Source organism: Oncorhynchus keta, unplaced genomic scaffold, assembly GCF_023373465.1.
Source record: "Oncorhynchus keta strain PuntledgeMale-10-30-2019 unplaced genomic scaffold, Oket_V2 Un_scaffold_9036_pilon_pilon, whole genome shotgun sequence".
NCBI lineage: Eukaryota > Metazoa > Chordata > Actinopteri > Salmoniformes > Salmonidae > Oncorhynchus > Oncorhynchus keta.
The window spans coordinates 51,949-66,910 of record NW_026291011.1 but is presented as its reverse complement, the minus strand read 5'-3'; the positions used below and the strand labels follow the sequence as shown (position 1 = coordinate 66,910).

At 46.5% G+C, this 14,962-nt stretch overlaps 1 protein-coding gene across 1 annotated transcript; it reads right to left on the bottom strand.

Moving 5' to 3' along the window:
- Positions 1-5,309: 5,309 nt before the first annotated feature.
- On the bottom strand, positions 5,310-10,303 carry LOC127929615 (otolith matrix protein OMM-64-like). The gene is made up of 2 exons (XM_052517646.1): positions 10,207-10,303; positions 5,310-7,198 (listed from the first exon to the last, which is right to left on the bottom strand). The coding sequence occupies exons 1-2, from the start codon at positions 10,301-10,303 to the stop codon at positions 5,310-5,312; spliced, it is 1,986 nt and encodes a 661-aa protein (XP_052373606.1).
- Between the last annotated feature and the right edge of the window lie 4,659 nt (positions 10,304-14,962).

Genomic DNA, 14,962 nt, shown 5'->3' with positions numbered 1-14,962 from the left:
TAGTGATATATAGACTGACCCTGTGATAGTGATATATAGACTGACCCTGTGATACTGATATATAGACTGACCCTGTGCTGTGATATATAGACTGACCCTGTGATAGTGATATATAGACTGACCCTGTGATAGTGATATATAGACTGACCCTGTGATAGTGATATATAGACTGACCCTGTGATAGTGATATATAGACTGACCCTGTGATAGTGATATATAGACTGACCACGTTCTCTCGACGGGCCTTGCTGTTCTCCCGCTGTCTCATTTCTCTAACTACAGACAAACAGGTCCAGAAGAGACCTGGCTGTACAATGACTGCAATAAAACACAAAGTGTGCCTGATCTAAGCAGTATTGAAGACGAGGTGTGCGTCCCAAACATAGCACCCTAGCCGCCCCTACATAGTCCACTACTTTTAGCCAGAAGCCTTATGGGTAGCTGTCAAAAGTAGTTTACCATATCTGGAATAGGGTTCTATTTGGGAGGTATCCTAGTGGTAATTTGCCGTCTCTGCCCTGCAGGACAGGGTAATAGAGAATAGACATGATTTACTCTCAGCGTTTAGTTTGGAGGAGCATCTATTACGGAGATAATACACACACACACACACCAAACAAACACACACATAATGTATGCACACACACACACGCACACACACACACACACACCAAACACACACATAATGTATGCACACACACACATGCACACACACACACACACGCACACACACACATGCACACACACACACGCACCAAACACACACATAATGTATGCACACACACACACACACGCACACACACACACCAAACAAACACACCAAACACACACATAATGTATGCACACACACACACACACACACCAAACACACACATAATGTATGCACACACACACACACGCACACACCCATTTATTACTTAGGCACGGCGAGCGAAGGACAGAATACATTTCCTCTCTTCGCGTTGCGCTGCGGAGGAGCTGAGAAGGTGTCACTACGACATGAGTAGATTAGTTTACCTCTGAGAGACTCGCTGGTTTCCTGCAGTATCTTACACAACAAAGTAGGTGGAGAGAAATCTCTTCTGACAGCCACGTGGCTAGCAACAACACCTGGAGCAGTATCCTAGCAACAACACCTGGAGCAGTATCCTAGCAACAACACCTGGAGCAGTATCCTAGCAACAACACCTGGAGCAGTATCCTAGCAACAACACCTGGAGCAGTATCCTAGCAACAACACCTGGAGCAGTATCCTAGCAACAACACCTGGAGCAGTATCCTAGCAACAACACCTGGAGCAGTACCCTAGCAACAACACCTGGAGCAGTATCCTAGCAACAACACCTGGAGCAGTATCCTAGCAACAACACCTGGAGCAGTATCCTAGCAACAACACCTGGAGCAGTATCCTAGCAACAACACCTGGAGCAGTATCCTAGCAACAACACCTGGAGCAGTATCCTAGCAACAACACCTGGAGCAGTATCCTAGCAACAACACCTGGAGCAGTATCCTAGCAACAACACCTGGAGCAGTACCCTAGCAACAACACCTGGAGCAGTATCCTAGCAACAACACCTGGAGCAGTACCTAGCAACAACACCAGGAGCAGTACCCTAGCAACAACACCTGGAGCAGTATCCTAGCAACAACACCTGGAGCAGTATCCTAGCAGCAACACCTGGAGCAGTATCCTAGCAACAACACCTGGAGCAGTATCCTAGCAACAACACCTGGAGCAGTACCTAGCAACAACATCTGGAGCAGTATCCTAGCAACAACACCTGGAGCAGTATCCTAGCAGCAACACCTGGAGCAGTATCCTAGCAACAACACCTGGAGCAGTATCCCAGGTAACCACACCTTACAGTCAGCCAATCATCTCTTCTGACAGCCACATTACTAGCAACAACATCCGGAGCAGTATCCTAGAAACAACACCTGGAGCAGTATCCTAGCAACAACATCCGGAGCAGTATCCTAGCAACAACACCTGGAGCAGTATCCTAGCAACAACACCTGGAGCAGTATCCTAGCAACAACACCTGGAGCAGTATCCCAGGTAACCACCACACCTTACAGTCAGCCAATCATCTCTTCTGACAGCCACATTGCTAGCAACAACACCTGGAGCAATTCCTAGCAACAACACCTGGAGCAGTATCCCAGGTAACCACACCTTACAGTCAGCCAATCATCTCTTCTGACAGCCACATTGCTAGCAACAACACCTGGAGCAATTCCTAGCAACAACACCTGGAGCAGTATCCCAGGTAACCAGACCTTACAGTCAGCCAATCATCTCTTCTGACTTCTGCTATATACAGTAGAGAGGTTATAGAGAGAGAGAGGTTATAGAGAGGCTATATACAGTAGAGAGGCTATATACAGTAAAGAGGCTATATACAGTAGAGAGGCTATATACAGTAGAGAGGTTATATACAGTAGAGAGGCTATATACAGTAGAGAGGCTATATACAGTAGAGAGGCTATATACAGTAGAGGGGCTATATACAGTAGAGAGGCTATATACAGTAGAGAGGCTATATACAGTAGAGAGGCTATATACAGTAGAGAGGTTATATACAGTAGAGAGGCTATATACAGTAGAGAGGTTGTATACAGTAGAGAGGCTATATACAGTAGAGAGGTTATATACAGTAGAGAGGCTATATACAGACATCGGTTAGTTAGGCTAATTGAGCTAGTATGTAAACGTAGGTATGGTTAAAGTGACTATGCATATTTGATAAACAGAGAGTTGCAGTAGCGTAAAAGAGGGATAGCACCTAAAGGACTCTCAAACCATGAGCACACAGCCTGGTAATCCGTCTGGCCCTGCGGCCTTGTGAATGTTGACCTGTTTAAAGGTCTTACTCACGTCGGCTACGGAAAGCGTGATCACACAGTCGTCCGGAACAGCTGATGCTCTCATGCATGCCTCATTGTTGCTTGCCTCGAAGTGAGCATAGAAGTGATTTAGCTCGTCTGGTAGGCTCATGTCACTGGGCAGCTCACGGCTGTGCTTTCCTTTGTAGTCTGTAATAGTTTGCAAGCCCTGCCACACCCGACGAGCGTCGGAGCCGGTGTAGTAGGAATCAATCTTAGCCCTGTATTCACACTTTGACTGTTTGATGGTTCGTCGGAGGGCATAGCAGGATTTCTTATAAGCTTCCGGGTTAGAGTGCATTCGAAGGTCTCCAAGAACACAGTGGCCTCCATCATTCTTACACAGAAGAACATTGGAACCAGTAAGACGCTTCCTAGAGCTGGCAACCAGTAAGACGCTTCCTAGAGCTGGCAACCAGTAAGACGCTTCCTAGAGCTGGCAACCAGTAAGACGCTTCCTAGAGCTGGCAACCAGTAAGACGCTTCCTAGAGCTGGCAACCAGTAAGACGCTTCCTAGAGCTGGCAACCAGTAAGACGCTTCCTGAGCTGGCAACCAGTAAGGCGCTTCCTAGAGCTGGCAACCAGTAAGACGCTTCCTAGAGCTGGCAACCAGTAAGGCGCTTCCTAGAGCTGGCAACCAGCAAGACGCTTCCTAGAGCTGGCAACTAGTAAGACGCTTCCTAGAGCTGGCAACCAGTAAGACGCTTCCTAGAGCTGGCAACCAGTAAGACGCTTCCTAGAGTTGGCAACCAGTAAGACGCTTCCTAGAGCTGGCAACCAGTACGACGCTTCCTAGAGCTGGCAACTAGTAAGACGCTTCCTAGAGCTGGCAACCAGTAAGATGCTTCCTAGAGCCGGCAACCAGTAAGACGCTTCCTAGAGCTGGCAACCAGTAAGACGCTTCCTAGAGCCGGCAACCAGTAAGATGCTTCCTAGAGCTGGCAACCAGTGAGACGCTTCCTAGAGCTGGCAACCAGTAAGACGCTTCCTAGAGCCGGCAACCAGGAAGACGCTTCCTAGAGCTGGCAACCAGTAAGACGGTTCCTAGAGCCGGCAACCAGTAAGGCGCTTCCTAGAGCTGGCAACCAGTAAGACGCTTCCTAGAGCTGGCAACCAGTAAGACGCTTCCTAGAGCTGGCAACCAATAAGACGCTTCCTAGAGCTGGCAACCAGTAAGACGCTTCCTAGAGCCGGCAACCAGTAAGACGCTTCCTAGAGCTGGCTGCCCGGCCAAACTGAGCAATCAGGGCAGAAGGGCCTCGGTCAGGAGGTGACCAAGAACCCGATGGTCTTTCTGACAGAGCTCCAGAGTTTCTCTGCGAAGATGGGAGAACCTTCCAGAAGGACAACCATCTCTGCAGCACTCCACCAATCAGGCCATTATGGTAGAGTGGCCCGACGGAAGCCACTCCTCAGTAAAAGGCACATGACAGCTCGCTTGGAGTTTGCCAAAAAAAATCACCAAAGGACTCTGACTATAAGAAACAAGATTCTCTGGTCTGTGGCAGCATCATGCTGTGGGGGACTGGGTGACTGGTCATGATGGAGGAAACCTGGCACCATCCCTACGGTGGTGTGCTGTGGGGATGTTTTTCAGCGACAGGGACTGGGAGACTAGTCAGGATTCAAGCACACAGCCAAGACAACGCAGTAGTGGCTTCAGGACATGTCTCTGAATGTCCTTGAGTGGCCCAGTCAGAGCCCGGACATGAACCGGATCAAACATCTCTGCAGAAACCTGAAAATAGCCCTGCAGCAACGCTCTCCATCCTTTACCGAACAAGTTAAATGTCTTTAACCAGTTTTCACAGAGAATAGGTTATATGGACCCATCATATTCCAAATGGTTCTGATGGGAGAGAGAGAGGAGAGAGTGGGGAGAGATAGAGAGGGGGGAAGAGAGATTTTATTATTTTGTAACTTTTGCGAGTGTAATTTTTACTGTTAATTTATTGTTTCTTTGGAAAAGTTAACATATGCCAATAAATCCGTTAAATGTAAATTTTAGAGAGAGAGAGAGAGAGAGATAGAGACAATATATATATATATTAGGCCATTAAGTTTCTTCACAGAGCAAGGCCACCTTATGGTAGTTAGGGAGATGGGGGATAAGGGGTCGGGGGGGGGTGAAATCTGTTCAAAAGACTAAAGTGAAAAATAAGTGAAGTCATTTGTGCTGTGACACGTTGCAGGCAGACTAATGAGAGACATCTAAAGGAACACGAGCACTGAGGACAAGACCATAAGGTAAAAGGATGAGGAGTTGAGAGCCTAGACAGACCACCTCTATCAACCCCTTTGATAGAATCTCAAATAAAGACTCACATATTGCTGTGGTCCCAAAGGGCTCACTATCCCCTATTGGGCCCTGGTCAAAAGTAGTGCCCTACGTAGGGAATAGGTTGCCAATAGGGACGTATTATACATTTGCATCCTGTTTTCTCATCTCTGTATCGGTCACTTTATTGGGCCCGTCTGTATCGGTCACTTTATTGGGCCCGTCTGTATCGGTCACTTTATTGGGCCCGTCTGTATCGGTCACTTTATTGGGCCAGTCTGTATCGGTCACTTTATTGGGCCCGTCTGTATCGGTCACTTTATTGGGCCCGTCTGTATCGGTCACTTTATTGGGCCCGTCTGTATCGGTCACTTTATTGGGCCCGTCTGTATCGGTCACTTTATTGGGCCCGTCTGTATCGGTCACTTTATTGGGCCCGTCTGTATCGGTCACTTTATTGGGCCCGTCTGTATCGGTCACTTTATTGGGCCCGTCTGTATCGGTCACTTTATTGGGCCCGTCTGTATCGGTCACTTTATTGGGCCCGTCTGTATCGGTCACTTTATTGGGCCCGTCTGTATCGGTCACTTTATTGGGCCCGTCTGTATCGGTCACTTTATTGGGCCCGTCTGTCGTCACTTTATTGGGCCCGTCTGTATCGGTCACTTTATTGGGCCCGTCTGTATCGGTCACTTTATTGGGCCCGTCTGTATCGGTCACTTTATTGGGCCCGTCTGTATCGGTCACTTTATTGGGCCCGTCTGTATCGGTCACTTTATTGGGCCCGTCTGTATCGGTCACTTTATTGGGCCCGTCTGTATCGGTCACTTTATTGGGCCCGTCTGTATCGGTCACTTTATTGGGCCCGTCTGTATCGGTCACTTTATTGGGCCCGTCTGTATCGGTCACTTTATTGGGCCCGTCTGTATCGGTCACTTTATTGGGCCCGTCTGTATCGGTCACTTTATTGGGCCCGTCTGTATCGGTCACTTTATTGGGCCCGTCTGTATCGGTCACTTTATTGGGCCCGTCTGTATCGGTCACTTTATTGGGCCCGTCTGTATCGGTCACTTTATTGGGCCCGTCTGTATCGGTCACTTTATTGGGCCCGTCTGTATCGGTCACTTTATTGGGCCCGTCTGTATCGGTCACTTTATTGGGCCCGTCTGTATCGGTCACTTTATTGGGCCAGTCTGTATCGGTCACTTTATTGGGCCCGTCTGTATCGGTCACTTTATTGGGCCCGTCTGTATCGGTCACTTTATTGGGCCAGTCTGTATCGGTCACTTTATTGGGCCCGTCTGTATCGGTCACTTTATTGGGCCTGTCTGTATCGGTCACTTTATTGGGCCCGTCTGTATCGGTCACTTTATTGGGCCCGTCTGTATCGGTCACTTTATTGGGCCCGTCTGTATCGGTCACTTTATTGGGCCCGTCTGTATCGGTCACTTTATTGGGCCCGTCTGTATCGGTCACTTTATTGGGCCCGTCTGTATCGGTCACTTTATTGGGCCCGTCTGTATCGGTCACTTTATTGGGCCCGTCTGTATCGGTCACTTTATTGGGCCCGTCTGTATCGGTCACTTTATTGGGCCCGTCTGTATCGGTCACTTTATTGGGCCCGTCTGTATCGGTCACTTTATTGGGCCCGTCTGTATCGGTCACTTTATTGGGCCCGTCTGTATCGGTCACTTTATTGGGCCCGTCTGTATCGGTCACTTTATTGGGCCCGTCTGTATCGGTCACTTTATTGGGCCAGTCTGTATCGGTCACTTTATTGGGCCCGTCTGTATCGGTCACTTTATTGGGCCCGTCTGTATCGGTCACTTTATTGGGCCAGTCTGTATCGGTCACTTTATTGGGCCCGTCTGTATCGGTCACTTTATTGGGCCCGTCTGTATCGGTCACTTTATTGGGCCCGTCTGTATCGGTCACTTTATTGGGCCCGTCTGTATCGGTCACTTTATTGGGCCCGACTGTATCGGTCACTTTATTGGGCCCGTCTGTATCGGTCACTTTATTGGGCCCGTCTGTGGTCGGTCACTTTATTGGGCCCGTCTGTATCGGTCACTTTATTGGGCCCGTCTGTATCGGTCACTTTATTGGGCCCGTCTGTATCGGTCACTTTATTGGGCCCGTCTGTATCGGTCACTTTATTGGGCCCGTTTAGTATTTCAGCTCAAAGCTTGACAGATTAAAGTAAAAATATAATAATAATGTCAACACACATATTAGGAATGTATGCAGACAATATTTAAATGAATCGCATGGCGAATTCCACGAAGATGCAGGATGAAAAGCTTTTTAAAAGGCTTTCCGTCGCCTTTGTGTGTCTGTCTCCGTCTGATCAGAAGTGTATCTGGCGTGCACAGTCAGGCAGAACAGAGACAATCGTTTGTTTTTCCGTGTTTTTGTCAGTTTGGACTGGAGGTAGGTAGCTTCTGGACTTGAGATAGGTAGCTTCCGGGGAGTCTGGACTGCAGGTAGGTAGCTTCCCGGGTGTCTGGACTGCAGGTAGGTAGCTTCCAGGGAGTCTGGACTGCAGGTAGGTAGCTTCCAGGGAGTCTGGACTGGGGGTAGGTAGCTTCCAGGGAGTCAGGAGGTAGGTAGCTTCCAGGGAGTCAGGGAGGTAGGTAGCTTCAGGGAGTAAGGGAGGGAGGTAGCTTCCAGGGAGTCTGGACTGGGGGGTAGGTAGCTTCCAGGGAGTCTGGACTGGAGGTAGGTAGCTTCCGGGAGTCTGGACTGGGGGTAGGTAGCTTCCAGGGAGTCTGGACTGGGGGTAGGTAGCTTCCAGGAGTCTGGACTGGAGGTAGGTAGCTTCCGGGAGTCTGGACTGGAGGTAGGTGGCTTCAGGGAGTCAGGGAGGTAGGTAGCTTCCAAGGAGTCTGGACTGGAGGTAGGTAGCTTCCGGGAGTCTGGACTGGAGGTAGGTAGCTTCCGGGGAGTCTGGACTGGAGGTAGGTAGCTTCCGGGAGTCTGAACTGGAAGTAGGTAGCTTCCGGGAGTCTGGACTGGAGGTAGGGAGCTTCCAGAGAGTCTGGACTGGAGGTAGGTAGCTTTCGGGAGTCTGGACTGGAGGTAGGTAGCTTCCAGGAGTCAGGGAGGTGGGTAGCTTCCAGGGAGTCTAGACTGGAGGTAGGTAGCTTCAGGGAGTCAGGGAGGTAGGTAGCTTCCAGGGAGTCTGGACTGGAGGTAGGTAGCTTCCAGAGAGTCTGGACTGGAGGTAGGTAGCTTCCAGAGAGTCTGGACTGGAGGTAGGTAGCTTCAGGGGAGTCTGGACTGGGGGTAGGTAGCTTCCAGGGAGTCAGGGAGGTAGGTAGCTTCCAGGGAGTCAGGGAGGTAGGTAGCTTCCAGGGAGTAAGGGAGGGAGGTAGCTTCCAGGAGTCTGGACTGGGGTAGGTAGCTTCCAGGGAGTCAGGGAGGTAGGTAGCTTCCAGGGAGTCAGGGAGGTAGGTAGCTTCCAGGGAGTAAGGGAGGGAGGTAGCTTCCAGGGAGTCTGGACTGGGGGTAGGTAGCTTCCAGGGAGTCTGGACTGGAGGTAGGTAGCTTCCGGGGAGTCTGGACTGGGGGTAGGTAGCTTCCAGGGAGTCTGGACTGGGGGTAGGTAGCTTCCAGGGAGTCTGGACTGGAGGTAGGTAGCTTCCGGGAGTCTGGACTGGAGGTAGGTGGCTTCCAGGGAGTCAGGGAGGTAGGTAGCTTCCAAGGAGTCTGGACTGGAGGTAGGTAGCTTCCGGGAGTCTGGACTGGAGGTAGGTAGCTTCCGGGAGTCTGGACTGGAGGTAGGTAGCTTCCGGGAGTCTGAACTGGAAGTAGGTAGCTTCCGGGGAGTCTGGACTGGAGGTAGGGAGCTTCAGAGAGTCTGGACTGGAGGTAGGTAGCTTTCGGGAGTCTGGACTGGAGGTAGGTAGCTTCCAGGAGTCAGGGAGGTGGGTAGCTTCCAGGGAGTCTAGACTGGAGGTAGGTAGCTTCCAGGGAGTCAGGGAGGTAGGTAGCTTCCAGGGAGTCTGGACTGGAGGTAGGTAGCTTCCAGAGAGTCTGGACTGGAGGTAGGTAGCTTCCAGAGAGTCTGGACTGGAGGTAGGTAGCTTCCAGGGAGTCTGGACTGGGGGTAGGTAGCTTCCAGGGAGTCTGGAGGGAGGTAGGTAGCTTCCAGGGAGTCTTGACTGGGGGTAGGTAGCTTCCAGGGAGTCTGGACTGGAGGTAGGTAGCTTCCGGGAGTCTGGACTAGAGGTAGGTAGCTTCCGGGGAGTCAGGGAGGTATAGCCCAGCAGAGGATTCGTCTCAAATGCCCACCCCCCTCACATAACAAAATACTACACTTTACTATAAAATACTACAGTCCATACTGTATAATTCTGTAGTAAACTGTAGTATACTGTAGAATACTATAGTATACACTGTAGTGTTCCTCTGTGAAGTGTCGTACTTACTCCAGAATGGTGTAGTATACTGTAGAATACTATAGTAAGCAATGTCCGCAAAAACACAACACTTTTTTAAACTATAGTAAATACTACAGTATTATCCACAAAAACACTGCACTTTTTTAACTATAGTAAAAACTACATTATTATCCACCAAAACACTGCACTTTTTTAACTATAGTAAATACAACAGTATTATCCACAAATTCACTACACTTTTTAATCTATAGTAAATACTGCAGATTTTAATTTTCATATATCCTGCCCATTCCCCTCCCCCATTATCCAATTGGTGCCACCCATAACTCGCCCTGCCAGTGCGGCGAGGTGGAATAGCCCGCACTGGGCTATGCAGGCGAACCGGGGACACCGTGCGCAAGGCTGGTGCCATGTAAGCCGGACCAAGGAGAAGCACTGGAGACCAGCTGCGTAGAGCCAGCTTCATGGCACTTGGCTCGATGCCCACTCTAGCTCGGCCGATACGCGGAGCTGGAATGTACCGCACCGGGCTATGCACCCGCACTGGGGACACCGTGCGCTTCACAGCATAACACAGTGCCTGTCCGGTCTCTCGAGCCCCCGGTAAGCACAGGAAGTTAGCTCAGGTCTCCTACCTGGCTTTGCCACACGTTCTGTGTGCCTCCCCAATAAATTTTGGGGCTGACTCTCGGGCTTCCTACCCCGCCACCGTGCTTGTCTCTTCGACTCCATTCTTCTACACCCCTCCTCGCACTGCTCCAGCGAATCCCAGGCGGGCTCCGGCACTCCTCCTGGGTCGACCGCCCACCTGTCTATTTCCTCCCAAGTAGTATAGTCCAGACATTGCTGCCTCTCCTGCTGTTGCCTGTTACCACGCCGCTTGGTCCTGTTGTGGTGGGTGATTTTGTAACGGTTTTCTTTAGGTGAAGTAGAGGCGGACCAAAACGCAGCGTGGTGGTTATTCGTGTTCTTTAATAAAGACACTAGACATGAATAAACTAACAAAAACAATAAACGTGGAAAACCTAAAACCCATCCCATCTGGTGCAAAACACAGAGACAGGAACAATCACCCACAAACACACAGTGAAACCCAGGCTACCTAAATATGGTTCCCAATCAGAGACTAACACCTGCCTCTGATTGACAACCATATCAGGCCAGACATAGAAATAGACAAACAACACATCCAACATCCCACTCAGATCACACCCTGACCAACCAAAACATAGAAACATACAAAGCAAACTAGGGTCAGGGTGTGACAATAGGATACTACAGTATTTATACCATAGGAAACTATAGTATTTATACCCTAGCATACTATAGTATTTATACCCGAGCATACTACAGTATTTATACCATAGGAAACTATAGTATTTATACCCTAGCATACTATAGTATTTATACCCTAGCATACTATAGTATTTATACCCTAGCATACTACAGTATTTATACTATAGGATACTACAGTATTTATACCATAGGAAAGTATAGTATTTATACCATAGGAAACTATAGTATTTATACCATAGGATACTGCAGTATTTATACCATAGGATACTGCAGTATTTATACCATAGGATACTGCAGTATTTATACCATAGGATACTACAGTATTTATACTATGGGATACTACAGTATTTATACCATAGGAAACTATAATATGTATACCATAGGATACTGTAGTATTTATACCACAATATACTATAGTATTTATACCATAATATACTATAGTATTTATACCATAATATACTATAGTATTTATACCACAATATACTATAGTATTTATACCATAATATACTATAGTATTTATACCATAATATACTACAGTATTTATACCATAATATACTATAGTATTTACACCATAATATACTATAGTATTTATACCATAATATACTATAGTATTTATACCATAATATACTATAGTATTTATACTATAATATACTATAGTATTTATACCATAATATACTATAGTATTTATACTATAATATACTATAGTATTTATATCATAATATACTATAGTATTTATACCATAGAAAACTATAGTATTTATACCATAATATACAATAGTATTCATACCATAATATACTATGGTATCTATACCACGCCTATTCCCTACATAGGGAATAGGGTTCCATAGAGCTCTGGTCTAAAGTAGTGCATTATAAATAGGGAATAGGGTGCCATTTGGAAAGCAACCAGACATCTGCCCGGAGATACTAACCCCTCATTAGTATCACGAGACAAATCTGTTTCCTGTCCAACCTGTCCCGCCTGTGGCCATGGAGTGTCCAGCGCGTCCAGGAGAGGCTGCGGTCAGGTTACACAAAAACGCCGTTGGACTGCAGTGCCAGCAGTCTGAATGTATTCTGGTACCTTCTATAGCCAGAGGGGAAATCTGGGTTTTTAACAGGAATAACACATGGAGAGGGGTGGGGGTGTGTGTGTGTGTGTGTGTGTGTGTGTGTGTGTGTGTGTGTGTGTGTGTGTGTGTGTGTGTGTGTGTGTGTGTGTGTGTGTGTGTGTGTGTGTGTGTGTGTGTGTCTGCGTGTGTGTGTCTGTCTGCGTGTGTGTGTGTGTGTGTCTGCGTGTGTGTGTCTGCGTGTGTGTGTGTGTGTCTGCGTGTGTGTGTCTGTGTGTGTGTGTGTGTGCGTGTGTCTGCGTGTGTCTGCGTGTGTGTGTGTGTCTGTGTGTGTGTCTGCGTGTGTGTGTGTGTGTGTGTGTCTGTCTGCGTGTGTGTGTGTGTGTGTCTGCGTGTGTGTGTCTGCGTGTGTGTGTGTGTGTCTGCGTGTGTGTGTCTGTGTGTGTGTGTGTCTGCGTGTGTCTGCGTGTGTGCTCACATCCAATTAGATTAATCCAGACGCTTCTTTAAGCTTTCAATATATTCTGGACCAGTATAACACTCATTTTGTTGTTGTTGTTCATGTTGATGATGTTGATGTTGATGTTGATGTTGATGTTGTTGATGTTGTTGTTGATGATGATGTTGTTGTTGTTGTTGATGTTGATGATGTTGTTGTTGATGTTGATGATGTTGATGTTGTTGTTGATGTTGATGTTGATGTTGTTGATGTTGTTGATGTTGTTGTTGATGTTGATGATGTTGATGTTGTTCATAATGTTGTTGAGGATGATGTTGTTGTTGTTGATGATGTTGTTGTTGTTGTTGATGTTGATGTTGTTGTTGATGTTGTTGTTGATGATGTTGATGTTGTTGTTGTTGTTGTTGTTGTTGTTGTTGATGTTGTTGATGTTGTTGATGATGTTGTTGTTGTTGATGTTGATGATGTTGATGTTGTTCATAATGTTGTTGAGGACGATGTTGTTGTTGTTGATGATATTGTTGTTGTTGTTGTTGATATTGTTATTGATGTTGATGATGTTGTTCATGTCATTGATGTTGATGTTGCTGTTGTTGCTGTTGTTGTTGATGTTGTTGTTGATGTTGATGATGTTGTTCATGTCATTGATGTTGTTGTTGATGTTGCTGTTGTTGTTGATGTTGTTGATGATGTTGCTGTTGTTGTTGATGTTGATGATGTTGATGATGTTGTTGTTGTTGATTATGTTTTTGTTGTTGATGTTGTTGTTGTTGATGCTGTTGTTGTTTTTGTTGATGCTGTTGATGTTGTTGTTGATATTATTGTTTCTGTTGTTATTGATGTTGTTGTAGTTGTTGTTGATGCTGTTATTGTACTTATTGATGCTGTTGATGTTATTGTTGATGATGATGTTGTTGTTGTTGCTGGTGGGCTGGTTGGTATGCATGCATGCACAAACACGCACACACTCAAAATAAGCAAAGAATAACAACATATATTTACTGTTGAAGTCGGAGGTTTACATACACCTTAGCCAAATACATTTAATTTTCACAATTCCTGACATTTAATCCTAGTATAAATTCCCTCCCTGTCTTAGGTCAGTTAGGATCACCACTTTATTTTAATTAGGAATGTGAAATGTCAGAATAATAGCTTTTATTTTTTTCATCACATTCCCAGTGGATCAGAAGTTTACATAAACTCAATTAGTATTTTGTAGGATCACCTTTAAATTGTCCAACTTGGGTCTAACGGTTCAGGTAGCCTTCCACAAGCTTACCACAATAAATTGGGTGAATTTTGGCCCATTCCTCCTGACAGAGCTGGTGTAACTGAGTCAGGTTTGTAGGCTTCCTTACTCGCACACGCTTTTTCAGTTCTGCCCACACATTTTCTATAGGATTGAGGTCAGCGCTCTGTGATGGCAACTCCAAAACCTTGACTTTGTTGTCCATAAGCCATTTTCCATTTGGAAAAACCATTTGCGACCAAGCTTTAACTTCCTGACTGATGTCTTGAGATGTTGCTTCAATATATCCACATAATTTTCCTTCCTTGTGAAGCGATCTATTTTGTGCACCAGTCCCTCCTGCAGCAAAGCACCCCCACAACATGATGCTGCCCCCCCCGTTCCTCATGGTTGGGATGGTGTTCTTTGGCTTGTAAGTCTCCCCCTTTTTTCTCCAAACAAAACAATGGTCATTATGGCCAAACAGCTCTATTTTTGTTTCATCAGACCAGAGGGCATTTCTCCAAAAAGTACGATCTTTGTCTCCATGTGCAGTTGCAAACCGTAGTCTGGCTTTTTTATGGCGGTTTGGGAGCAGTGGCTTCTCCCTTGCTGAGCGGCCTTTCAGGTTATGTCGATACAGGACTGGTTTTACTGTGGATATAGAATTTTATACCTGTTTCCTCCAGCATCTTCACAAGGTCCTTTGCTGTTGTTCTGGGATTGATTTTCACTTTTCACACCAAAGGACCTTAATCTCTAGGAGACAGAACGCGTCTCCTTCCTGAGCGGTATGACGGTTGCGTGGTCCCATGGTGTTTATACTTGTGTAATATTGTTTGAATAGATGAACATGGTACCTTCAGGCGTTTGGAAATTGCTCCCAAGGATGAACCAGACTTGTGGAGGTCTACAATTCTTTTCTGTGTTCTTGGCTGATTTATTTATTTTGATTTTCCTCATGATGTCAAGCAAAGAGGCACTGAGTTTGAAGGTTGGCCTTGAAATACATCCAGATAGACTCAAATGATGTCAATTCGCCTATCAGAAGCTTCTAAAGCCATGACATAATTTTCTGGAATTTTCCAAGCTGTTTAAAGGCTCAGTCAACTTAGTGTATGTAGACTTCTGACCCACTGGAATTGTAATACAGTGAATTATAATTGAAATAATACGCCTGTTAACAATTGTTGTATAAATGACTTGTGTCATGCACAAAGTACATATCCTAACCGACTTGCCAAAACTATAGTTTGTTAACAAGAAATTTGTGGAGTGGTTGAAAAATATGTTTTAATGACTCCAACCTAAGTGTTTGTAAACTAGTTTTAATGA

Bases quoted from the DNA above. Each gene is read 5' to 3' on its own strand.
- LOC127929615 (XM_052517646.1), bottom strand. From the start codon at position 10,303: ATGGAGTCGAAGAGACAAGCACGGTGGCGGGGTAGGAAGCCCGAGAGT. The intron at 7,199-10,206 runs GTAGGAGACCTG...GACCGACCACAG, and splicing joins AGAACGTGTGGCAAAGCCAG to ACGGGCCCAATAAAGTGACC.